Below are 23,544 nucleotides of genomic sequence, written 5' to 3' on the forward strand. Positions count from 1 at the left end.
AATCATTATGTAAGTATCTGATATGCAGGATATCTGACATGTGACCCCTGTGCAAAGGTCACTCCACCCTCAAAGGGATTGCAACCTGCAGGTTGAGAACCACTGTCCTAGGGGCTAAACTGGCCACTGGCCAGTATGTAGATTTTGGCTATTAGGGAATATGTAAAAGAACTGATGCAGGTCCCCCTCTTCTGCAGTGAAGACAAGGGTTTTGGTCTTTTCTCCATCAAGTCCTTCACTGAGGTCCTGGACACACTGCCTATTTGAAGATGCCCTGTATACACTGGAGCTTCTGGGACTTCAAAAAATTCCCTACTGTAAGAAATACCTGGATTTCTATTTCCCTGACACATCTACAAGAATGACAGATGGGTCTCCAGTAGTTCTGCTGGTGGCTTCCAAGAGTCCCTAAGTCAGAGCATTGATTCTTGGTGTTTCCTAAAACCTGATCCCAAGGAACCTGAAGAAAAAGACACTCCGCCCCATTCTGTCTTCATATTTGTAGCTCCAGCAGAGCAGATAGCCAGGCTGTGGGAAACAGGAATTCACGCACACGCTCCAGCTATGATGATGATAACTGAGTATGGTGAAAACATCAGGTTACTTTCTGTCCTAGAGAGCATGATCTGAGGTAGCAAACAATGAACCCCATTTACCTACAAGACAGGTGAAGGCTTGGAGATGTAATATAGCATGCTCACAGGAGATGGCAGGAGGTGCCAGGGAAGAAGACTGACTTGTCAGCAGATGGGTGTTGAGCATCTCACCCTCCCAAGCACACCCACTCCTCCCTCAGTGGTTACATGGCTATGGTCACTGTGGAAATTCCCTGGGGCCATGCAGTGTCTTCATCATCAGAACTCCTTTTCGCCAGCCCAGAGTGGCATCCCTAAAGTCAGATCCCACAGCTCAGCACCTACCCATCCTCACCCCAGTGAGAGCAGAACCTTCTAGATCTCTCGTGTTCCCTGCTTCAGCCATCAAATCATCTCCCCTTTTAAGTGGCAGCATCTGTTTGCCATAGTTGCTCTCTTGACCAAGAAGAGGTCCCTGTAGTTTCCCTGGCTGCCTACAAAGCATCAGGGGCCACGTCAGTGCTACCTCCACAGATCTAATGCCCTGGCCTTCCGGGTTCCAAGGCACTGGTCTTTCAAGGAGCGCCAAGACGGAAGAAGAGCAAACATGGAACTCCCTGTACATATCTACCTTTTCCCAGACAGGGAAGTTGCACCCAAATGAACCCCATCTCCTTGTCCCTTTGGCTTCTAGTGACCCCTGAACAATTTTACTGTTAGGTCCACATCAGTCAGAAAGAAAGAGGGTTGAAAGCACCGTGAGAACCCTGCCTTGTTCAGGGATATGTCAAAGCTCCTGGGAACACCTGAGGGTGCCAAGCTGCAGGCCATGGCTCTTCCAGCAGCCTGTGGCCTCCGTTAGGGAGGGCCAAGGTCCCTGATGTTCTGCCTGGAAGGCACCCAACTTCCAGGTTCCTGGAAGCTGGGCTTCAGCACCTTCTGCCCAGCACCCATCTGTTGAAGCCTCTCCCCACAACTGGGCCCCGAGGAGCAGGGCATGAGGTAGACTGTGCATTAGTTAGCTTCCCCCTGCCCAGTCCAAGGAGGAAAGAACCTCTCTCCCAGACCCATGGTCCTTGTTCTGGATTTGAGTGACACTGTGACACAGGCCACTGACCGCCATCCTCTGCTCTAGCTGACCACAACAGTGGATGGAGAATAAAGGAGTAGAGGAGACAGTCCCCCTCAACAGGGCCTCAAGACACAGAAGTCTAATTCCTGGGGCTTGCGCCGTAGGTCACACTGGTCTCGAGCCAGCAGCCTCCCTCCATGACCTACACACTTGAGCGGACGCCTTTTAAATCCTCGGCCACAGCTCTTAGAACAGGGCGACCAGTTGCCGAGCTCCCAGGTTGGACAGGGTTCCCCACAGGCTCGTTTCTCCACTGGCCGATGAGCTGCATCGCAAGCAGAGGTTCCTCGCTGCTCTAGGGAGCCCCGACAGTCCACTGCTCGCTTCTGTAGGCCACTGCCACAGCTTACCGAGCAAGGCCCCCAACTGCCTGCCACCCAACGTGCAGGTGGCCTGTTGTCTGGCTGCTCTACTTGGTTGGAAAGGCTGAGAACACTGTTGCGCAGCCCTGGGGAACCCCGAGGGTCCTTGGAGCGAGGGGACTTGTCGTCACGAGGCTCTTTGGGCAGATAGAAGGAGTAGCGCACCCGGGGTGGCGTCATCTTCCCCACTGACAAGACCTCCACAGTCAGCGGCTCTAGGATGGGTCGAGAAGCCTGTAGGCTCTCTACTGCCGTGCCAGTACCACTGTACCGGAGCAGGCTGCCCTTTACCACCAGGTCCCGCTCTACAGCAGATACCACAAAGTGTCCATTGAGCAGGTATTTGCCTTGGCTATTCTTCAGGGCCAGGTAGTTGTCATCCCCAATGAGCCCCTTGTAGCCGCGCTGGCGGATGTCAATGCTGGAGGCGCCTGCAGGGATGGCCACTACAAAATTGTAACCGTGCCTAGGGTAAAGAGATAATACATTATACAGATGCTCAAGATAACACCTCTTCAAAGTAAGAACTGATTAGGGGTTTGGGATACATCACAAAAATGGCAGCAGAGGGTGTGGCCGCTTAATGGCCACCATCCAGAGCTCAAGGGGTCAGAAAGCTGAAAGCTGGACTCAGTGAAGCTGCGTGCATGCCTAGGCTGTAGGACATGGGGATCTTTTTGTCCTTCAGTAAATGTGTCTTTTGGGTGAATCCAAGTATAATAAAAATGCAAGTTTGAGGCTTAGAAAGAAGCACTCCTCCTTATGTGGCTGTTGATCTTGGATACGTCTCAGCATCTCCGTTTCCTCACCCATGAAAAATGTAGCTCATAACCTCACACACCACAGAACTGTCCCAGGGTAAGGAAGCCCACAAACATCAGTCACAGAGCAGAGCACCTGACACAGAATTCTCAAGAGGCATAAGCTATCATGAGAAGAGTGGAGAGGATGTAAGTATACAGTGATCAAGCCCAAGGTTGGTTATTGGACACAGTCAGAGTAATGACCTTGGAGTCAGGGTCAGGGATTAGGCCTTGACTCAGATACCAACTCCCTTTAAGTAAGTCAGCTCGTTGCTCTGGGTTCCTGCATCCTCATCCACACAGGGTGAGTTAAGGCAGATGCTTCCTCAGGCTCCACTCAGTTCCTCTAAACACCTCATGTAACCACGCTGTTGCATGTCCTTCAGAAAGACAGCTTCAAAAACTCTGCATTAGCAATAACTGAGCTTGGAGAAAATGAGCTGGGGGCTTCCCTGTGCATCTCCCCTAGGGGTTTAATAGAGGATGTCGTGTCCAGAAGGGATAGTCCAACTCCAGGAAGACCATCTGGTGTTTCTCTCTTCTGTACTTGGTCCCATGAATTTTTGGTTAACCATACACTGGGCTACCAACTGAGATCTCCCATGCTCTGCTCACCCTGCTTCTTCCAGAACATAGGTTGGGACTTCCAAAGAAGGGTGTGGTCAACCTCATAAAGCTCCAGCTGCTGAGCTGCAGACACTGGAGTTTGGACTAAAAGAAGCTAATTATGGGGCACATTTCCCTGGCAGCCGAGACTCCATTCATTCTCTTTTCAATGTAATCCCTAGGGCCAGGACCTCAAGTCCCACAAAAGCATGGTGACTGTTCCATGCCACCTCTTTTCCCTCATGAACATGCATTAAGCATTTATCACACACTGGGTATTGTACTAACTTTTTAAAATTAAGTTCCTTACTCTTCGTGAGACTGAATATGAAATCCATCTACAACTAGGTGTCTAGAAGTCTGAAGAATAAAGCACTTGCCCAAGTTCATGCAGAAATCAGAGAACTGAGATTTGAAAACAGCTCTGTCCTTGTCTTCGTTAAGGTTACTATTGCTGTGACAAAACACCCTGAGTAAAAGCAGCTTGGGGAGGTCAGGGGGGGTTAGCATAGGCTTCCACACCACTGCTCATCACTGAAGGAAGTCAGGGCAGGAACTCACATGAGACAGGAACCTGGAGGCAGGAACTGGTGCAGATGTCATGGAGAAGTTCTGCTTACTCGTTTGCTCAGCTTCCTTTTTCAGAAGCCAGGACCATCAGCCACTATGGACTGGGCTCTCCCCTATCAATCATTAATTAATGCCCACAGCCTCGTCTTATGGAGGCATTTTCTCAGCTGAGGCTCCCTCCTCACTGATGACTCTAACTTGAGTCAGGTTGACGTAAAACTAGCCAGCACAGTCCAGCTCTCGCATACTAGACAGATCCTAGCAACATTTCCATGTCCCTGAATCTCATCTCCCATTGGGGTGCATCTTCATCTTTGTTTACTGGCTGAATGAATGGATACATGAACACATGGATGGATACATAGATGGATTATCAGCCCAAAAAGAGTATGGGTGGCCTCCACAGCAATAATATGCCCACACAAACATTCACTCCATTCTAAGCCTCAATGCCTAGGAGTAATTCCACCTCCACCTCCACCACTCCCATCCCCCTTGCCTGTACCCTCCAGGGCCCAGAACTTACATAGGCTTGGTGAAAAGTCCTGTAACCCTCTTGCAGCTCTTATTGTCTCCACCGCACACCCCACATTTGTCAAACTTCTTCTTGGAGCCCAGGTTCCCGTCGCAGCCAGCCTTGATGCATTTGCCTTGGACACAGACTGAGGTGGAGTCAGGGGTACACAGCGTCCCATCTACCACCTGCGGCATTCCCCAGAGAAAGAAGAGAGGGCAGCTCAGTGAGGTGAGCCTCTGAAGACGAGGCTCTGGCCCTGTCTCTTGTCCCTGTACACTCACCTTAGGTGCTAGCACATAGAAGTAGCCAGTGCCGTTGGCTCGGCAGATGAGCTTGCATTTGTCCCGTGGCGATACACCTGAGTACTTGGGTACCCATGCTACAGCTAAGGTGAGCCGGTTGGTGCTGTGATTGTGGCCATTGAAAGCCTCACACTGCTCCTCCCGGAAGCTCTTGCCAGAGGCTGGATGGGAAGGAAGCACATGAAGGCAGCTAAGAAGAGCCAAGGAGGGTATGAAGGACGGCATCCCTCCCAGAGGTCCCCAGCTCTAAAAGCCCCTCTGCCATAGGATAGTCATCCCTACCTCCAAATAGTAAAGCTGTCTGGAACCAAAAGATACAGTACACAATAAGACATCCCATAAGCCAAGTACCACCTTCTCCAGTATCTAGCCTCAGTTTGCCTCTATAGTAGGTGTCCTAAACATTTTTTTGTCTGATGAAACCCTTCAGCATCCTAGTAAATTAAATCTCTTCTCATTACATTGTTAAATGCATTACGCAAATTGTATCATTTACAAGAATACCAATTCAATAGATAAGCAACTACTGATATACTTTGAAACATACTTCTGACGAATGTGCTCTTGGTAATGCATTAAAAAAAAAAAACAAAACAATACTCAACGATGACTCAAGTAGCCGCTATAATTTTGAGGTTAGGATGAACAGAAAGGCATTTTGAGAATTCTTCAACAATTGAAGTACCATGTAAAGATATTCATAGTTTCGGTTAATGACAAAGTCACAGGAATTTATACTGCTATTGTCCTTTGTTGCCCAAGTGAAGGAAATATTGAATTTTAGATGGAAAGGTGAATTTAAAAGCACTGAGCTGGGTAGGGTTGGTGCATGCTTTTGATCTCAGATCTCTTTAGGCAGATCTTTGTGAGTTCAAGAGACCAGCCAGGGATATACACAGTGAGACCTGTCCTAAAAAAAAAAAAAAAAAAAAAAAGTGCTAAATTTCTAATTCGAGGAGAGACTAAGTTTTAGATAGAAGCATCATTGGAAATTAAAATGTAAATTTTTCCCACCAAGTTTATGGACCCTAGATTCCTGCTTACAAGGTCGCCTTGTGAGTAATAAACTGTGAAGACTTCTAGAGGCCCACCCCCTGAACCAGTCAGCCTTCCACTGTAAACAGCAAGAAGAAAACACCCTTGCCAAAGTTAAACGGCCAAAGGGATGGTGCCAAGGAGAATTTACACTTCACCTGTGCTGGGCTCTTTCCTGAGAACTGAGATCTTGATAGCAAGGTTTGTGAGCAAGAGGGACCTCCAGGCACACAGCCCCGAGGCCCAGGCTCCTGCTGTCGCATGTCTCACCTGAGCTGGGGCAGGGCTCCAGGTTGCAGGAACGGTATTTCACTCTCACCCCCTCACAGTACTTTCCTCCGTTGGCAGGGGTGGGGTTGCTGCACTGCCTCCGGGCCAGCTGCACGCCCCCACCGCAGGTGCGAGAGCAGGGGCCATACGGTTCCCACTTGGCCCAAGAGCCGTCCACCTGTGTGGAAGAGCAGGTTATACTCCAAAAGGCCCCGGGGGGGGGGCCACACCCAGCCCCTTACCTACAGAAGCTCCCAGTAAAAGCTATCAGATCCCAGCCCACCTCTCTAAAATGAAGTCCACTTTGTATGATGAGATTTTAAAAAATGATAAGCAAACAGTCTGTATGTTCAAGACCCACCCAACACTTAAACTGATTCATCAGCAAACACCAACTGTTCCCAGTTAAAAATGAGAGTTCTGGGAAGAGGCATCTTAGGCTGTGAAGCTGGTCGACTGACTGTTACAACTGCCTCTGCCTGCTCCACAGGTTTCATACTTCACCTGCACGAAATGAGACCAGAAACACTCAGATCTGAGGTTGCATGGAAGATTCCAATTGGGTGGCATGTATGAAAGCCCCTGGCCTGCCTCCATGAAGGATTTTGAAGTCTTTCCTACGTGCAGTTAGTGTACAGATAGTTGGTTCGGAACCTTGGGCAGGTGTAACCAACACCCAAATCAATAAACAATGTTGCCATGGGTGTTGTAACATTTTTATGTGTAAATGTTCTATCATCCTGACTTTCTACCAAACCAGAATGATTTTGACCTCCATCGGGACTGCCTTTGAGAAAGTTCAAGGCATCACATGCATCAGCAATGCTAGCATTTGTGCCGAGAGAACATGTGTTAGAGAGCATGAAGCAACGCTAAGCCACTATCCAGCTTTGGGATAAATTATGGTGAGTTTGATGTTGTCGTTTGCTCATTTGTTTAAGAGGATGAAGATTTATCATCTTCATTGTGTTATTTGTAGGATGATAGTAGACTGGCTTCTCACTCCTCGAACACGTGTCTGTTGGGCAAAAAGATGCGGCTGAGCATACAGCTGTCACTCACGAAGCATCCATAGATGCTAGACCACATGGCCCTGTGCAGGAACTACTGGCATGAAGCATAAACATTCCTTCCTCTGTGTCTGCTCTTCCCTTATCTGAGCTTCTCTGAAGCCTGCACGGTGTAGCCTCCCACATGTGGGTAGCCCCTCATGAAGGTGCTCTCTCTAAAGTCAGTAGTGACCATCTAAAGAACAAGTAACTGTACCCAAGCCTTTGTATCTCAGCTTCTCTTCAGTATTCAGCACCGTTGACAAAATCTGTCCGATAGAATCTTTTCCACCTATTTGTACAAAAACCTCCATTGTGTGCCTGCCATTCATCCATTCATTCACTAAATATTTGCTCGCTTCCTACTATATACCTGGCACTAGGTACAATAAGCCCCTCCCCTAAAAGCCACCACAGCGCAACGAGGGGAAGACAGACAATAAGAACAAGCTGGAGTTTGTGTGTTGGGTTAAAAGCAGGAGGCAGTAGTGCTAGCAGGAGCCTTTGTGAGGTAGACTGCTCTGTGAAAGAGGCTTCTGGGTTCTCAGACATGCACCTGCCTCAAAGAATTATGGGTATGAGCCAGGTAGGTGTTATGGAAAGAGCATTCCAAGCAGGGGAAGCAAGAGACATGGCCAAGAAAGGATGCATGGAGGGTCCAGTGTTATCACAGCAGAGTAAGCAGGAAACCAGAAGAGGGCAATGGAGGCAGAGCTAAGCTGTCTCCTTCCAAGCTAAGTATGAAGAAGGCCCTGGTAGGGTGTAAGCAGAATAGTGGCACAGCCTAACTCCTATTTTATAAAGGATCCCACTGGCTACTCTGTTCATGACAGTCTGTAAGATCAGAAATGCAGAGAGCAGATGTGGAAAAACTGCCAAATTCCAGGGAAGAGGGAATGTGGCCTGGAACGGTTTGACAGCAAGGAAGTAGTGAGAAATGAGGTTCTGGGTCGATTTTGAACACAGGGTCAATGGGAATTGCTGAGCTATCAGATGTTAAGTGTATGAGCAAATGGGTTTTGGCATAAACAACTGGAAGGTGCGGTTGCCAAAGCAGGTTTAGGGGATGTGGTGAGGAGCCCAGTTTTATGGCTGCCATGTTTAAAATGTTTATCAGGTGTCCAAACGGACTTGCCAAGATTCACTTAAACACAGAAGTAGTTCAGGGCTGGAGACGAGGCTCAGTGGCACACAGCTTCTCCAGGGTGCACAAGGAGTGACATCCGAGATTGACCTCCGTCCTCCACATGCTGTATCAGCCCATTTGAGTTCCCAGGGTTTTTATTTTAACTGAGACCAGTGAGCACAGTTGTACATTTTACTCCAGCAACATTCACCTATGCGGGCACCCCTGAGAAAGAAGGTGAACTGGACTGAACCAAGGTGGTGACTAATCTAAGAGATAGTGACACAAAGGGATGGGGTGAGGGGCAGTCTCTCAGCACAACAGGGAAGAAGCAGGGCATGAGAAGGCAACTGAGAAAGGCAGTTGTATGAGCGACTACAGGTCCAGACTGAAGAATTTCTGGAATCCCAAGCCTAGATGGAAATAAGTGGGAAGAGAGGACACTGAGGTTGGACAGATGTTATGAACAGGAAAGCTGAAGAACTCCCTCAAGGCTGCAGTCATGTATAGGATAAGCCCTTGGGCTCTGACCAGCCAAGCTAATGTCCCCATGAAGAGACAGGTTTCAGCTCACAGGGTGGTGAAGTGGGCTGTTCAGAAAAGACATAGAGATTATAGTGGAAAGACCATGTATCCTGGCAATGTTGCCTATGTCCAGCATCCTCTAGACTCCTCAGTCACGGTTCACCTGTCCTCAGAACCTTCTAGTCTGGACTCATCAGCTTGACCATCAAGGCAAATACAATCTTCCTCCCAAACTGCCTACCTAATGCATAGCCAAGGAGCCTGCTGCCACCATGCTTCACCCAGACCGCTGCTGGCCTTGCTCCCCCTCCCCCACTGATATCCTGCTACCTCTCATGGCTCTCCTCCTCCTCAAAGGATTTGGCCTAGTAAGTAGCTGAAGGTTTAGTTAAGTACGTATTGTCAGGTCACAGAAAAGGATTTTAAGAAAATAATTCTGCACCACACCCATTCCCAGACCATGGTTAGATTGGGTTCTTAGTAAACACTTTTTTGTAATGTTGCTTCTTTGAAACTCTGAACTGTGTCCTCTCCCGACTATGAACAAGGGTAAGAGAGAGCTGGTCATCACCAGGGTCAAGGACAGACTTCTTGTTCCTGCCTGGAAAGGTACAGATTCCGTTGCTTCCCTAACATGAGCACTAAAGACTATAAATTCTGAATTCTATTCAGAGAATATTTTGGTGCTATTGGTCCAGCTTAACTGACAATCTTGTTTATCTAGGGGAAAACTTTTGTTCAATTATATTTCAGCTAAAAAAAAAGACAAGCACAACAGTAGCTGAGCTCACGATGTGTCAGATTACTGAAGCATGCCCAGGGTTTTGCTTCATTTCATTCCTACACCTGGTTCATCTGTGTGATCCCACCTCCCTAGATACAGAAGTGGTTGATGAGGGAAGAAACACAGAGCCAGAGAGTTAAGACTCACTTTAAGACTTTCAGCTCTATCCCAGAGTGCCTCCCTACACAAGAAAGCCCAGGACTTGGAGCTAAGAGTCCCCAATACCTCCAAAGGCTTTATCACATGTATGCAAAGCCTCATGACATTATCTGGCTTATATAGTGTTTCTTCAGTCTTAGTGTCAAAACGAGAACAGGGAACTGAGGGGGATGGGCTCAGTGGATAAAATGTTTGCTATGCATGTATAGGGCCTCAGTTCAGACCTCCAGCACCCACATAGAGTTAGATGTAGTGGGTGGCTGTAACCTCAGTGATACAGAGCAGATGTTGGTATAACCCATGGGCTCACTAGACATTTCTAGATTCAGTGAGAGACCCTTTCTCAAAGAAAAAAAAGTGGAAAATCAATTGAGCAAAACAACCTGACATAAATCTCTGGCAAATGCACTTGGAAAAGCATACACACACACACACACACACACACACACACACACACACGAGAGAGAGAGAGAGAGAGAGAGAGAGAGAGAGAGAAGACCACAGACAGAAATGGAGGCACTGTAATGCAATGTGGCACAGTCATAACATGACCAGCAGCTTCCATGGAAGACCAAGGCAGTGGAGGCCTAGGCTCCTCCCTCTCCCAGCATCCCCTGACCGAAGAGCTTACCCGGTACTTGTTTGGGTTGTGTCTCTCCACGCAGGCTCCCTTGAGGCAGAACTTGCCCTCACCACAGCTGGTGCCATCTGCCCATGGGAAGTGGCGGGTCTGGCACACCATCTGCCCCTTGGCCTTGCCCGTGCACCACAGCTTTGTACAGTACTGCATATAAGGGCAGGGCTTAGAGCCCACCCCGAAGGCCAGCTCGCACTGTTGGCTCAAACTGTAGCTTGTGCCTGGCAAGTCCTCGGGCAGGGAGATGGGCTTACTGGGCTGGTCCAGGAGGCAGTCACCTGCACAGATCCAAGGACATGTGTTAGGACAAGCTGGGGAAAGCGAGGCCTGGCAGGCTTAGAACCTAAATGGTAGGGGGGAAGTGAAGTAAGAATAGACCCATGTCAGAGCCCAGTTCTTTGTCACCTTTCAGGTACAGAGGACATCGAGAGAGAGGGTAAACACCCCCATCGAGGACAACGGTGGAGGCCTTCCCGCTCAGGCCTGCTCCTCTCCATCTCCCTGCTTACCATGCCCACTGTCCAGGAAGTCAGTGACAATAGCAGCACTGCAGGCTGACCAGGGGTTGGCACGGTCAATTTGGATGAGTGTCGGAGACATCATGTGGTTGGCTCTGAGCTTCCCAAACACCTCCTCGCACACCTTCACGTTGTCGTGAGGCATGTTGAACACATGGCCTGTGGGATGAGACAAGAGGATTCAGGAGACAGGAGCAGAGGGCTGAGAACAGTCAGGAGGGGCTGCAAGAGGAGATGGAGAAGCAAGAGAACCCGGTGTTGGTTTTCAAACTGGTCCCTGGCACCTGTTCACTGTCTTCTTTGTAGATGTCCTATAGACTAACTTGTGTCTTGTAGGCTACAAGCTTGTGTCTCTCATCTCCTCCACCAGGCTGTAAGCCAGGGAAGGACAGCAGTGTGTCACCTTGTCTTTAAAGTATTCTCCCCAAAGTGCCCAGGTGTCAACTGGGCTACAGCAATCAGAAAAAAAATTAAAGCTAATGCCAAGGCAGATGCTGGCCCCAAGAAAGGATACCTACAGCTCCAAAATATGAGAAATCAAATATAAATGTTTCCCCGCCCTCCAAAGCACCCATCACAAATCCAGATCAACCCCAGAGGTCACCTTCCCTCCTCTCCAGCCTTACCCAGCTCATGGGCAGTGGTGAAGGCCGACGGAAGCCCATCATCCTCGATGACAGAGCAGCTTCTCTTGGGATCACACATGGTACCCACATCAGCCATGCCCAAAGTGTCACAGGTGGTAGCCCCACATAGGTCCTGCCAGAGGGAGGAGAAGCAAAGCCAGACGAAAGTTAGGGATGGGAACAGAAGGGGCCAGAAGCAAACAAAGGGCATGCTATGGGTCTTGCTGCTGCCATCTAGCCCCAGTGTCTTTCAGCCAGATCTTTCTCGCTAAAGGCTCATGATTTGTGGAATCAGCCCAGGCTGAAGGAAGTGGCCCCAAGAAGAAAGCTCCATGGCTCACTGAGAAGACTGTACCCTACCCAGGGAAGTCCTGTGGGAGGAAATTAGGAGGTACAAAATTAGACTACAAGGACCACAGCTTTATATAGAGAAGGTCAGGAAAAGAGTGACTCCCACAGTAGGGCGGGGTTCTGATCACAGCTCCCTGAGGCATGTCAGGGGTAGAAAACAACCATGTTCCCCATCCACTGGCAGCTCCGAGCAGTCTCTGTCTTTGTTGAGCGACTGCCTTTTGGATAACTATGAATTAAGTTCAGATTCTCAGCCATAGGCTGGCCAGCCAAGGATCTACTCCAGCCAGAGACTTGGCTTCCTTGAGCTGACAAGAAGCAGAGAGAAGTGGACCTGAGCCACTGTCTACACACAATTTAGTGAGCCACCAGAGCCCAAGGAGAGCACAGGCTGTAAGGCCGCCCGGGATAAAAGATAGAGATCATCACCTAAGTGGGAGGGTCCCTTTTCTTATCTAGAAGCCTGATGGTGCAGAGGCTAAGCCTCCCAGCAGCACGTTGTATTAGGAAGTATTTCCAGGGGATGCTCAATGAAAAATGGGACCCCGCGGGTGGAAATCCCAAAAGCCTTGCTCAGTATTACAGGCCATGGATGCATCTAGAAACCCTGAGAACCCAGAAGTTGGAAATGGAACAACACTAGTGTACAATCTGTTCCCTTCAGAAAGTGGATGTTAAATCAGTCACACCAACATACTCTCCTTTATGTCATTGTTTTTAAAACACATGGAGATTTGGCCCTCACAACAGTCTTAGGAGGTAGATATATTATCACAGCTATTTGTGAAAGGTGGAATGTAAGCCCATGATCATAACTAATCATGGCCATGGTTCACTAAGAGCTAACAGCAGGCACGAATTCCACATGTATGACCCTATCTAATCCTCACTACTGTCCACTGAAGTAATGACTAGTTATCCCCTCCCACAGATAAAGAAGCTGATGCTTGGGGAGGCTCAAGTCAAGAAGAATCACAATCTAAGGGTCTGTATGACTGGGAATTTGGATGTGTCACAGCCACTTGGGAATAAGCTGCCATGTTCTCCTGTGAAAACCAGGAGGTCAAGATGAGCATATATGCAGAGCTCTCCTCAATTTTGTTCCCTTTGTGTGTCTTTCTCTGTCTCTGTCTGTCTGTCTGTCTCTGTCTGTCTCTGTCTCTGTCTCTGTCTTTCTCTCTCTCTCTCTCTCTCTCTCTCTCTCTCTCTCTCTTTCTGTGTGTGTGTGTGTGTGTGTGTGTGTGTGTGTGTGTGTGTGTGTGTGTGTGCTGACCTTGGGGACGGTAGGAAGCAGCAGGGTTCATGGGGCCAGAAGGCATGAGATGGAAGTGATCATAGTACAGAGAGAATCAGCAAAAACTTAATCCAAAGCACTCAGAAGTTTACCACCCGAGCAGTCAAACTTGCCTTCCCACGGTCAGGTGATAATCACACCTAATGACTTAACAGTTTTTCTGGCCAGAGAACTCCATGAGGGTGACCAGCCTGACCCTGAGGTGCCAGCGTCGGCGACAGGTGCTCCACATGCCCCACCTCTGTGCTACTGCCTGTGTGGACCACTTCCAGGAGCTTCCCAGGAGACCTCCAACGCCTGTCCTGTCCTGCTACCCTTCCCTTTTTGAAGACTTCACCTCCCAGAAAGTTCTCCCTAGAGCCCTAAAAACCTAAGAAACAGCCGCTGTCAAAAGAGCACAGGCAAGCTTGAGACAGGAGGAAAAGTGGAAGATAGGGAAGAAATCCACAGTAATTTATGTATTTCTTAATATAGAACTTAACCCTTAAGACAAGGGGCTAGGCCAAAGCACCATATCCCGTGGACACCAAAGCACAGACCTCGGCTGCTGGAGGTGGTGATCTGGGGATTCCAGACCTACAGTTGAAGCCTCCAGGACAAGAACAGTCTGTGGCTTCCAGGCCACCCACATACTCAGGCTGACCTCAGGCAAGAGAGACAGGACACAGGAATAAGAACCAAGAGATCTAGGTCCTGTTACTAAGTGGCTATGTGTCTTTTCCTTAAGGCCTCAGTTTGCTGCTCTGGGGAAGAGCCAGTTCTCAACCAGAACTGGAACCCTCCCGTGACTTAAACCTCTTCTCCTTCCTCCTCCAATCCGAAGTGCTCAGCCCCTTCTGGCCCTGTTGGTTATGACAGGAACACACAGCATGACCTACTTTTAGAACAGAAAGAACCATAAGGGGCCTCTAATCTACCGATGCACGCTGAGCAGTACAACTCACAGGGAAAGGCAGGCTCCTCTAACCCTGCTCATTCCCACACTGCCCAGAAGTGACCAGACCAGAGGAAGAGCTGACATGGGATCCTAACTCCTCTGCAGCTGGGAGGTCTCTGTAGCAAGGCCTTTCCTCTTTAGAGAGTAGATCCTCCCTCCTACAGACGAGCAACTGTAGGCCCTTCCTGGGCAGGAGCAACCTGTTCTTTTATCAAGAAACCTCAGCTTCACGGATTAAATAAAGGGGATAAGTGAAGTCCCTGTGGGAAGGGATGTTGCAGGGGACAGACAGCCCTCAGTCACCATCATCTTCAGGATGGGAAGACATGTTGCTAAGGTCAGAAGTTCTGTCCCCCTTCACCCAGTCAGGGCAGCAAACGGCAATTCTGGGATTTCGAGCTGAGAATGCCCACAGGCGTTTGCACGGGGCCCAGCTGTACCTCATAAACGGGCACAGAATAAATGTCTCCACCCTGCTTAAATGAACTCAGAGCCACTAGGTTTGCTCTAACCTCATCTAGCTCAGGGACCAGTCTCTAAAACACAGACATTGCCCGTGTCTTTCTGCTGGGAAGATGCAGGCATCTTTCAGCCCAGTCCCTGCCTGATTCACTGTTTCTGACAGTTCGCCATTCTCTTACAATCACGGCTGCTTTTCCAGAGGATCCAAGAATCATCATAGCCAAGAACTTGATCCTCGTGGACTCTTCTTTCCTAACTTGTCCTGGTGAGGTTTGGAGGTCTAAATAAGGCTGGCACTTTGTGGCACCCAGACACCCCTTCACCAATACTGCTCCCCACACACAATTGCTGTCCAAATCCCTGACTCACTGCCTTCCTTGTGGACCTCTCCCTTATCTCCTCTGCTGCACATGAAGATACTAAGACACTGTTTCCCAGTAAGGGGAAAGGGAAGGGGAACCACGACAATCCAGCACATTAATTTTTTTATTTTGGCAGGGAGGGGGAAAAAATCTATGTGTTCTTATGTAACCAGGTTCCTGAGCCAGGGCTCCTTGTAAGTGACATTCCAGTGTCCATAGCCATCCAGATCTTCAGAACCAACTTCTCGGTTTGCAGATGAGCTGAGGTTACACACCCAAGACCATGTGCTATTAAGTGAAGCTCAGGGTCTTACATCCTACTATGATGGATACAAGATCACCAACAGAAAGTGTTAACTGGGCCCCTGGCTTGTTTCCCACATGAATTTGTGCCGTGTATCATCATGTATTTCATCTGTCACAAAATCTATTTGTTTATGATTTCTAATAATGGCTTTGCTTTTCCAGAAGTGAAATCTAACAATTCAGAGCTTATGCAACTAAGAAAAAAAAAAAAAAGTAGACAGTGAAGCCTGGAAGGTAGGCTATTCCTATTAACAAATGTGGTATCAGCATCATATAAATCCCTCCAAAATTATGAAATGGTATTACCACAAGAGACTAGATTAGTCCAAAGGACAGGAATTGCCTGACTGAGGAAGAAGAAGCCAACACTTCTGCAGGAAGGTTGACCTCTCCAGAAAATAGCACTTTAAGAGAGGGTACTTGTCAACTATATGATAACAGCCGGCAGTTACTGAGTTGCCACAGTGTTCCAGATGCTGCAGCAAGAGTTCTACCTGGATTACTCAATGAATCCCCCTTCGGAAGAGATGCCATTACTAAGTTCTGTTTTACAGAAGAGAGCCACATAAAGTATGTCATTATCCCAGGGTTGTAGAGAACCCCAAGTAAGGCAGAGTAGAGGTTGAAAGGTAGGGAGTGTGGGCCCTGGGCTGAGTTCTAGCAGGATTCCTTATTGCTTCTGCAGTGCATTATCTACTCCAAGAATGAAGATGCAGAAGACACTCAAGAGGGAAATGATCAGAGAGAGAGAGAGAGAGAGAGAGAGAGAGAACCAGGTCAAGACAGTGCTGGTGACCATAGGTGAGGAGAATCCCAGGGAGAGGGAACCAGCTAGAATAAATGATAGCAGCAGCATCTGCTGAGGCCATGCTGGTTGAGCAAGCTGCTGGCTCCTCGCCCCACACCTGCACTGACACACTGACCCTGTCCCTGCTGTGTATCCTGTCTACTGACTCCAGGGTGGATTAACATGCTCCTCCATGGGGCCCCACCTTTCTCTAGGGCAAAGCCTGGTGGCAAAGAGCCAAGAAGAAACACCAGAAGAAATCAACACTGCAGCCTGACAGTCTGAAAGCTGGATTAATGGTCCCCAGGCAGAGGCAAAGTACTCAAGCACCCAACAGCTTCAGGCAGCCAACACTTTCCCCTGAACCTTCCTTCCATGCACCTGATGAACTACCAGATGCATGGGCCCGGGCAGGGGCTACAAAGACATGATGTGATGCCTGCCTTAAAGGAATTGGCAAGTACTGACCCACAATCCCCACACAAACACAAGAGTATTAATCAGGCGAGTATGACATACTTGCAAGGGCAACGGTACAAAAGGCTTTAAATCAAGGCTATCCCAAATTTACATTTTTGGCAAAGGACCTGTATGTACTTATTCAAGAACAAGAAACATAGCCAAAGCAACTGCTGAAGCAGTGAAAATGACAGCTGCCACCATGGGAAGCCTATGCTAGATGATTAGGCAGCTCATCCTCAAACTAGCCACACAAGTTGAATATGATGCTGGGCCTTCTAAAGATGAGAGTAGTGGAGTTCAAATAGCTGACCATTAGTAGGAAATTCAAGTGCTGAGATTCACGCTCAGCTCTGCTCGACTCCAAGCCAATTATTTGTTTCCATTGCACCATGGGCCCAAGTCAAGGGATCAAGACACAGTGGGAAGAGTGTGGAGGTATGGAGGGAAAGAAACAGCCACAGTGAGGTTCAAAGGAAGGTAGACAGCAATACCTAAGGCAGGAGATATCCTCTTTGTTAACTCACTCAGTGGTTAGAAAGAAGGAATGGAGCTGGAGAGATGGCTCGGTGGTCACTGCTCTTACTTATTGTTCTTGCAGATGACCTAGGTTCAGTTCCCAGCACCCACATGGTGGCCCACAACCATCCACAATTCCAGTTTTAGGGCATTCAAAGCCTTCTTCTGACCTATGAGGGGACGAAGCACACATGTGATGCACATGCATACATGCGGGCCAAACACTTCTACACATAAAATAAAACGAATAAATCATTGTTTTTTCTTTAGTAAAAGGGGTGGGTAAAGGGAAGCCATCACTCTGGTGGCTGAGGCAGGATGAGCAGGAGCCTTGAGGCCAACCTGAGCTGTATAGTAGATCAAAACGGGGAGGGGGAGAGAGGAAAGAAGGGAGATAGAAAGGAGGGGAGAGAGAAGGGAGGGAGGAGGAGAGGAGGGAGGAGGAATAAGGGCAGGCTAAAGCTGAGACAGTAGAAGCCCGTGAGACCGTCTTCTGCCATTAATATTAGGCTTATTATTTGGAATAGGGAAAAGGGGAGTATTCACTCTATGAGACACAGACCTTCCACCATTCCTCTCTTCCCCTCCTCCCAGTCCTCATTTCAAAAGCAGTGGTGCACTGCCATGTTGTGACCAAGAAATGGCAATAGCAAACCTTTAAATGTCTCCTCTCTCCCAATATCTTCCAAAGTCTGACTTCAAAACAGAGCCTGACAAAATAAAAATTCCTTCTCACCATGCTGGGAGGTGGATATAAAACACAAATCATCATCTTGCTATTCATAGCCTTTAATCTGAGCACTAACTGCACTACCCTGCTGCAAGTATTTGATTGATTTATAGAAAACATTAGGCTCTGCTTCCTGAAAGATTCTGCTTTGCACAGTATAGAAAACACCCCGTTCCATGCCCCCACGCAGGGTCTGGAAAGATGGCTTAACAATTAAGAGCACATACTGCTTTTGCAGATCTGAGTTCAGTTCCCAGCCTCCAAGTCAAACAGCTCAAAAACACTTGTGACTCCAGTTCTAGGGGGAATCTTATACGTCTGACCTCCATGGGCATCTACACTCACTTGGGTGCACACACACAAGACATGGTACTGCTCCAGGCAAAGAACACAGAATCAGTGCCAAACTTTAGGGTTGGGAGAGGGGAAAGTTCTAAGTATGAATCAAAAAAATAAGACAGTTGAGTGCCCCGGATAACCCCCAAAGAGGAAGAAAGAAAAGGTTAACGAAGCGAAAGAGAATTCCATGAAATGACTCTAAGCAAAGAAAAATAAAATGAGTGAGAGCAGGAGGAAAACATAAACTGCAAGCCATAAAAATGAAAATGAAGTCATGTCAAGAGAGGAAATGTCACAAATAGTGAAGCAGATGGTGGAAGGATTGAAGGTCACTTACAACACAGAAGCAGACTTCTGTCCTCACTCCAGGGCTGCCAGGAGCCCTTTCTGCACCCAGGCTCTTAGAGAGTATTCTCAGCTCCTGGGAAGAGAGTGCGCACACGCGCATGCACACACACACACACACACACACACACACACACACACACACACACCCCTCTTTGCCACACTGATCTTTCCTGGGGCGGAAGGGCCACACCTTTCTCATGTGTTCAGCTCCAGCAGAATAGTAGGTGGAAGTCACAGATGCTCAAGAAGTACCAAGAAAATGGATGAGTGAATGGATGAAAGCCATTTTCCCTCGAAGGGTTAACAACAGAGGCACTGGACCTGAAATCAAGGAGGACTCGGGAAATCAGGGTCTACTGAGTCACAGCAGGAAATAGCTGGCACCTGCAGCTGGTGCGACAAGAAGCCAGATATGTTGTGCGCCTCGTAGAAATAAGTGAGAATGATTCTGGCCCTGATCCTCCGCAGCTCCTCGTTCCTTTCCTGGGCTGACCTCACCCTGCTGTTATGAGCCTGGAGGCTGGCTGCTTTGCAAAATCAGATGTGCTCTCTTTGTCCATGAACTTATTCTGAATCTTTACAGAAACTCTTCCAATTGTCAAAACACTTGTTGTATGATCAATGTATTCCCTCTTCCGGACAGCTAAGGTTCCTGGAGATCACATTTGTCTTGGTCTAGAAAGAACAGCTGTTTGCCCGTGTTCACATCCAACACTCTACCTTCCCCCAGGGAGACTGGGGGTGAGGGGTGGGGGCTGCCTCAGGAATGAGAAATTCCTACAACTGTGAGAGTACAGCAGGCCCCAAAATCTGTGCTGGCAAGGAGGTGGGGGAGGAGCTGTTTATACAAGCATGACACACATACCTTGATGAAGGGCCTGCCAACACAGACTCCCTGCTCTCTGGCTCTGCCCTCTAAATGCCTAAGAGGAGAACAGCTTCTAAGTCACATCTTGCACATCACCACTTCTGACCCAAGTGGTCATGCAGCTTGTACCCATTATGCACAGCTGACACGGCCCCCTGGGCATCTAGCACACCACTGAGAAACAGAAGCTGCTCCATGCTGTGTGATTGCTGCTTCTTCAAAAAGGCTATCTCCTTCTGATGGCATGGCCTACTTCCCCAGTGGGGGCTCTTCTTGAGGCTGGTTCCAAATCTCAAGCCTTCACAACTGGACTGAGGTCTGTTATTCTAGAGCCGGGGAGCAACCTCCACAGGGGCATCTCAGGTAGCAGATGGGACAACAGCTGCTTTACCCATTAAGAGATCCTGTTCTTGGCCTTTGCTTTTTTTTCTCCCAGAAATATGACTGCAAAGCTGGTCTGGGTGCAGAAGTTGAAGGCTCTTCTGCAGTTTCCCCATGACTCAAGCAGGGCTTGTCGGGCTGGGCTGCTGCCGCTCCACAGACCTCAGTTGGAAGAATGAGCACAAGGAAACAAGGCTCAGGCCAAAGACCTCCCTAGAGAAACCAGGTGGTGGGAGGAGAAGAGGCTGGGAAAGGAGGAAGTTCCATTGCAGGAAGGGACTAGCTGTGCCAAATGGGTTACTGTGGAAGACTCCAGCTTCAGCTTGTGGGCGCCAGACCAACTCTAAGTGGCCATTTAGTAACAATGAGAGTTAGCGGCATGGAGGTAACCAATAACTCTGCCCTGTGGCTGTAGTGCTGTAGTTATGAGAACGAAAATACAAGAGCACTACAGGGATTCAAGTCACGGCCCCCAAAAGCAGAGAAAGTGGGGTGCTTGAGTGACTCTTTTCCTCCAGTGTTTAAAGAATTTCAGGAATCCAGATCGTCACAGTGCCCAACTTTTAAGTCAACACTTAGGGTTCTAAATGTTCACCAGCTGATAGCTTCTTGAGATAGAAGGTCGAGTAAAGACATGAGGAAGGCAAGGCTATCTTCCCCCATCAGGGTTCATCTCTGTAGTCCCAACTTAGTGTCTTCCCAGCCCTGCAGCTGGAATGTCCAAATGCTCTTGACTACGCTCACACCACCTTGCACAGCAAGGGCAGAGCGGGAGTCCTGCCCTCAAGGGAGGATCTTAGGACTGGAACATGAGCGGTCTTGTCTGCTCTGCAGCTTAGAATGCAGCTGCGCAAATGGGTCGTCATCTACTAACAAGGATGGGAGAAAATTGGGAGACAGTTTCCCTGGCTCACTCAATTCTAAGTGAAATAGTTCCAGTTCCAAACAGATGCCCTTACTACACTGCATGCTCAGAATAGTACGGAAGTCACTGGACAAGGCCCGACAGAGAGGGATGTAGGGAGAAGCAGCAATGGAGAATATGCTTAAGTCTGGTCTTTTCACAGCAACCCACAAACTATTGCAGCGGTCCCCTCCATCTCAGTCCAGGATTCCCAGACCCAAGACAGAGAAAGGATGACATGTTGCCCACTAGAAACGTAGCAGAGATTGACCTTGAATCACCTTCCAGTACTACGGTCAGCATAAGGGAAGCCTGCTAGGAGATGTCAGAGAAAACTTAACCACATAGGAGAGGCGGAGGTTCTCATTCCCACCATCTACAACACCATCCTCATAGCGCCTCCTATCGGCCTTGAAGACAAACTGCAGCTCAGGGGCGGCAACTTCCCGGGTTCCAGCCCCTCCGCGCCTGGTCCAGAAGGTGCTGATTGGCTGCGTCAAGGCAACACCTTCGAAAGAAGCAGGCTCTCCTCCAACCTCCCAGAAGCACGTGAGGTGGAGCTCTGCTGAGCTTAGGGAAAGGCTCTAATTAGAACTTCCAGCGCTAGAATTCGGAAGAAACCAATTTAAAGGAGGCACTGAGTGGCACAAAGGGGCTTTGGAGAGCTAAACGCAATGACACCAAGAAAATGGAGTTGAGTCCTAAGAGGTGACGATCAACTCACCTGTCTGGTGAAGAGGATGGCTGTGTCCCAGTACTCAGGGTGCTTGTCGCTCACTTTGTTCAGCTTTTTCTGCCAGGCACAGAAGTTGCGCAGAGTCAAGGCAGCGTTGCCTGTGACCTTGGGCCCGGTGTCACGGTCTCCTAGGAGTAACACCTTGACCACAACGATGTTGATGGGGTTGAGGATGCTGGGGTGGCGGTAGAGTCGCGCCGCCGTGGCCAGCAGCGTCAGTAGATAATGTTCCAAGTCCGCGCCGTGAAACTTGACCATTGACTCGTCCGCCACCACCAGTGTCTCCACGTACCGTGGGATAGACACGAAGCGCTTGGCGCGCCCAGACCTGCGCCGACTGTGGCTGTCCCCCACGCCCGTCCGCCGTGGCTTGTAAGGGTCCAGGGCCCTCAGAATGGCGGGGTTCCAGCCCGAGGCCACCCCGCAGCGAGAGGTAGGGTCTCCGGAAGGCCCTACCGGAGCACCCCGGCGCTGGAGAAGGTGTGCGCCCTGGCTGTGACGCTGCGCCGCCGGCGCGCTGGCGTTGGGCAAAGGGCTAATGACATACTCCGCGCCTCGGTAGCCGAAGGCTCCGCGGAGACCCCCGCACAGGCTCACAGCAGCAAAGGAGTCTGGCTCCGCGTTCACGTACCCGGAATAGAAGCAGTGTCGCAGGTCTAGAGAGCTGCCGGTGAGCCTCTGGAAGGGGACACCAAGATACTCAGTAGCGAAGGCGGGAGCCAGGAACTGGGCATCCGGCGTCAGGTGTAGTTGAAAGTCCTGCTGGAAAGCTGTGATCTGAAAAATGAGACCCTGATCCCCGGAGTCCTCCGTACCCCTCCTGTAGTAGTGGCGGCCATTGATGTCCGGGTCTCGTCGGATTGGAACGACCACCTCCCACTCCGGCTCGGAGCTGCTAGCAGGTCGCCAGGCAAGAGCCAGGATTGAGATGCCCAGCAGAAGCATGGCGCCGGGCCGCGCACAGCCACGCTCTGGGATGGGACTTAGCCCGGCTCCCACGGCAGGCACTGTCGCCTTGTAGCCCACAAACCAACGCCCGGGACAACAGGCAGCTACCAGAAAGAACAGCCAACCAAGTCGTGGAGACTCCTTCCAGAGCTGCAAGCGTGCACGGGGCAGCCTGCGCCTCCTACCTGTTCCTCCCTAAGCAAAACGCGCTCTGGGAGCTTTAGTACGATCGCTGTCAAGTGCACAGGCGAAAATTTGTCGTGGAGAAGTGGCGCTAACCGCAGCCACTCGCTGTGCAGCAAACCAGGCGCTGGGCGAGCCTATAAAAGGCCCCCTCCTCTTTGGACTGCCCAGTCAGCGCCTCTTCCCTCACTCCCCTCCCAGCCTCCCAGAGCTCGCAGCCTGGAGCCTCCAGGGGCCACCGGAGAACTCGGTCCCGCCTCCTGAACAAGAGCCACTTGGCGGGGAGGGAGTGGCGTTCTGCTGAGGCAGGAGGCGTGGGCTGACCTAAGAAACCAACGCTGGAGTCTATTCGCGTTTTGCCCTAGGTACCTCAGTACTGAGATACATCAGTCAGTACTGCCTGGCTGGGCATCTGTGAGTTCCCTAAGTCTTAGCCTTCCAGTTAGGGGAGTTGGGAACCAAGACAGTACTGACTCCCTTTTCCAGATCCACCTTTTTCCTCCGGTTGCAGCAGCCCCACCCGCTGCTTCTTAACCATCAAGTCTCCTAAAAGACCTCAAGCCAAAGAGAACCCCTTTAAACGTCTTAGTGTTGGGAGAGCAACCTCCAAGAAACAGAGTCAGCTTCTTCTTGAACCCTGAGCCACGCAGGCCCACAGATTGCCCTGTGGGGTTAGTGCTGTGCTGTATGGGCCCAGACAGGCTGTCGGATTTGCAGGAATTCTGCCAGGCAGCTGTTCAATGCAGTCATTATTTAAAATTAAATTCTATAAACTTACAATTAAATAAATTGTATTTTAAAACAAAGATGATAAACTCTCAAAACCCCATTGCCTCCTAATTATCTGATTGTTCTCTCTGGCCTTAAGCCACTGAAATCTTCAACTCTTCCCCCGACAGCCTGGATTTCCCAGAGAAGAGAGCAGGCAAAGGTGGGAATTCAAACGCCCTGCCACTTAGTGTCTCCATCTCCCCATGCATGGCAATGCGCCCTCAAAATAGGTCATGTTGGAAGTATAGCTAATGCTAGCCCTT

At 49.5% G+C, this 23,544-nt stretch overlaps 1 protein-coding gene across 1 annotated transcript; it reads right to left on the reverse strand.

The window, feature by feature from the left end:
• Positions 1–22,795, reverse strand: Adamts15 (ADAM metallopeptidase with thrombospondin type 1 motif 15). The gene is made up of 8 exons (XM_036194380.1): positions 21,368–22,795; positions 11,597–11,729; positions 10,962–11,129; positions 10,447–10,730; positions 6,173–6,350; positions 4,847–5,028; positions 4,575–4,750; positions 1–2,535 (listed from the first exon to the last, which is right to left on the reverse strand). Exons 1-8 carry the CDS (start codon positions 22,322–22,324, stop codon positions 1,761–1,763), a joined length of 2,853 nt encoding a protein of 950 aa, XP_036050273.1. The 5' UTR covers positions 22,325–22,795; the 3' UTR covers positions 1–1,760.
• Between the last annotated feature and the right edge of the window lie 749 nt (positions 22,796–23,544).

Source organism: Onychomys torridus, chromosome 7 (assembly GCF_903995425.1).
Source record: "Onychomys torridus chromosome 7, mOncTor1.1, whole genome shotgun sequence".
Taxonomy (NCBI): Eukaryota; Metazoa; Chordata; class Mammalia; order Rodentia; family Cricetidae; genus Onychomys; species Onychomys torridus.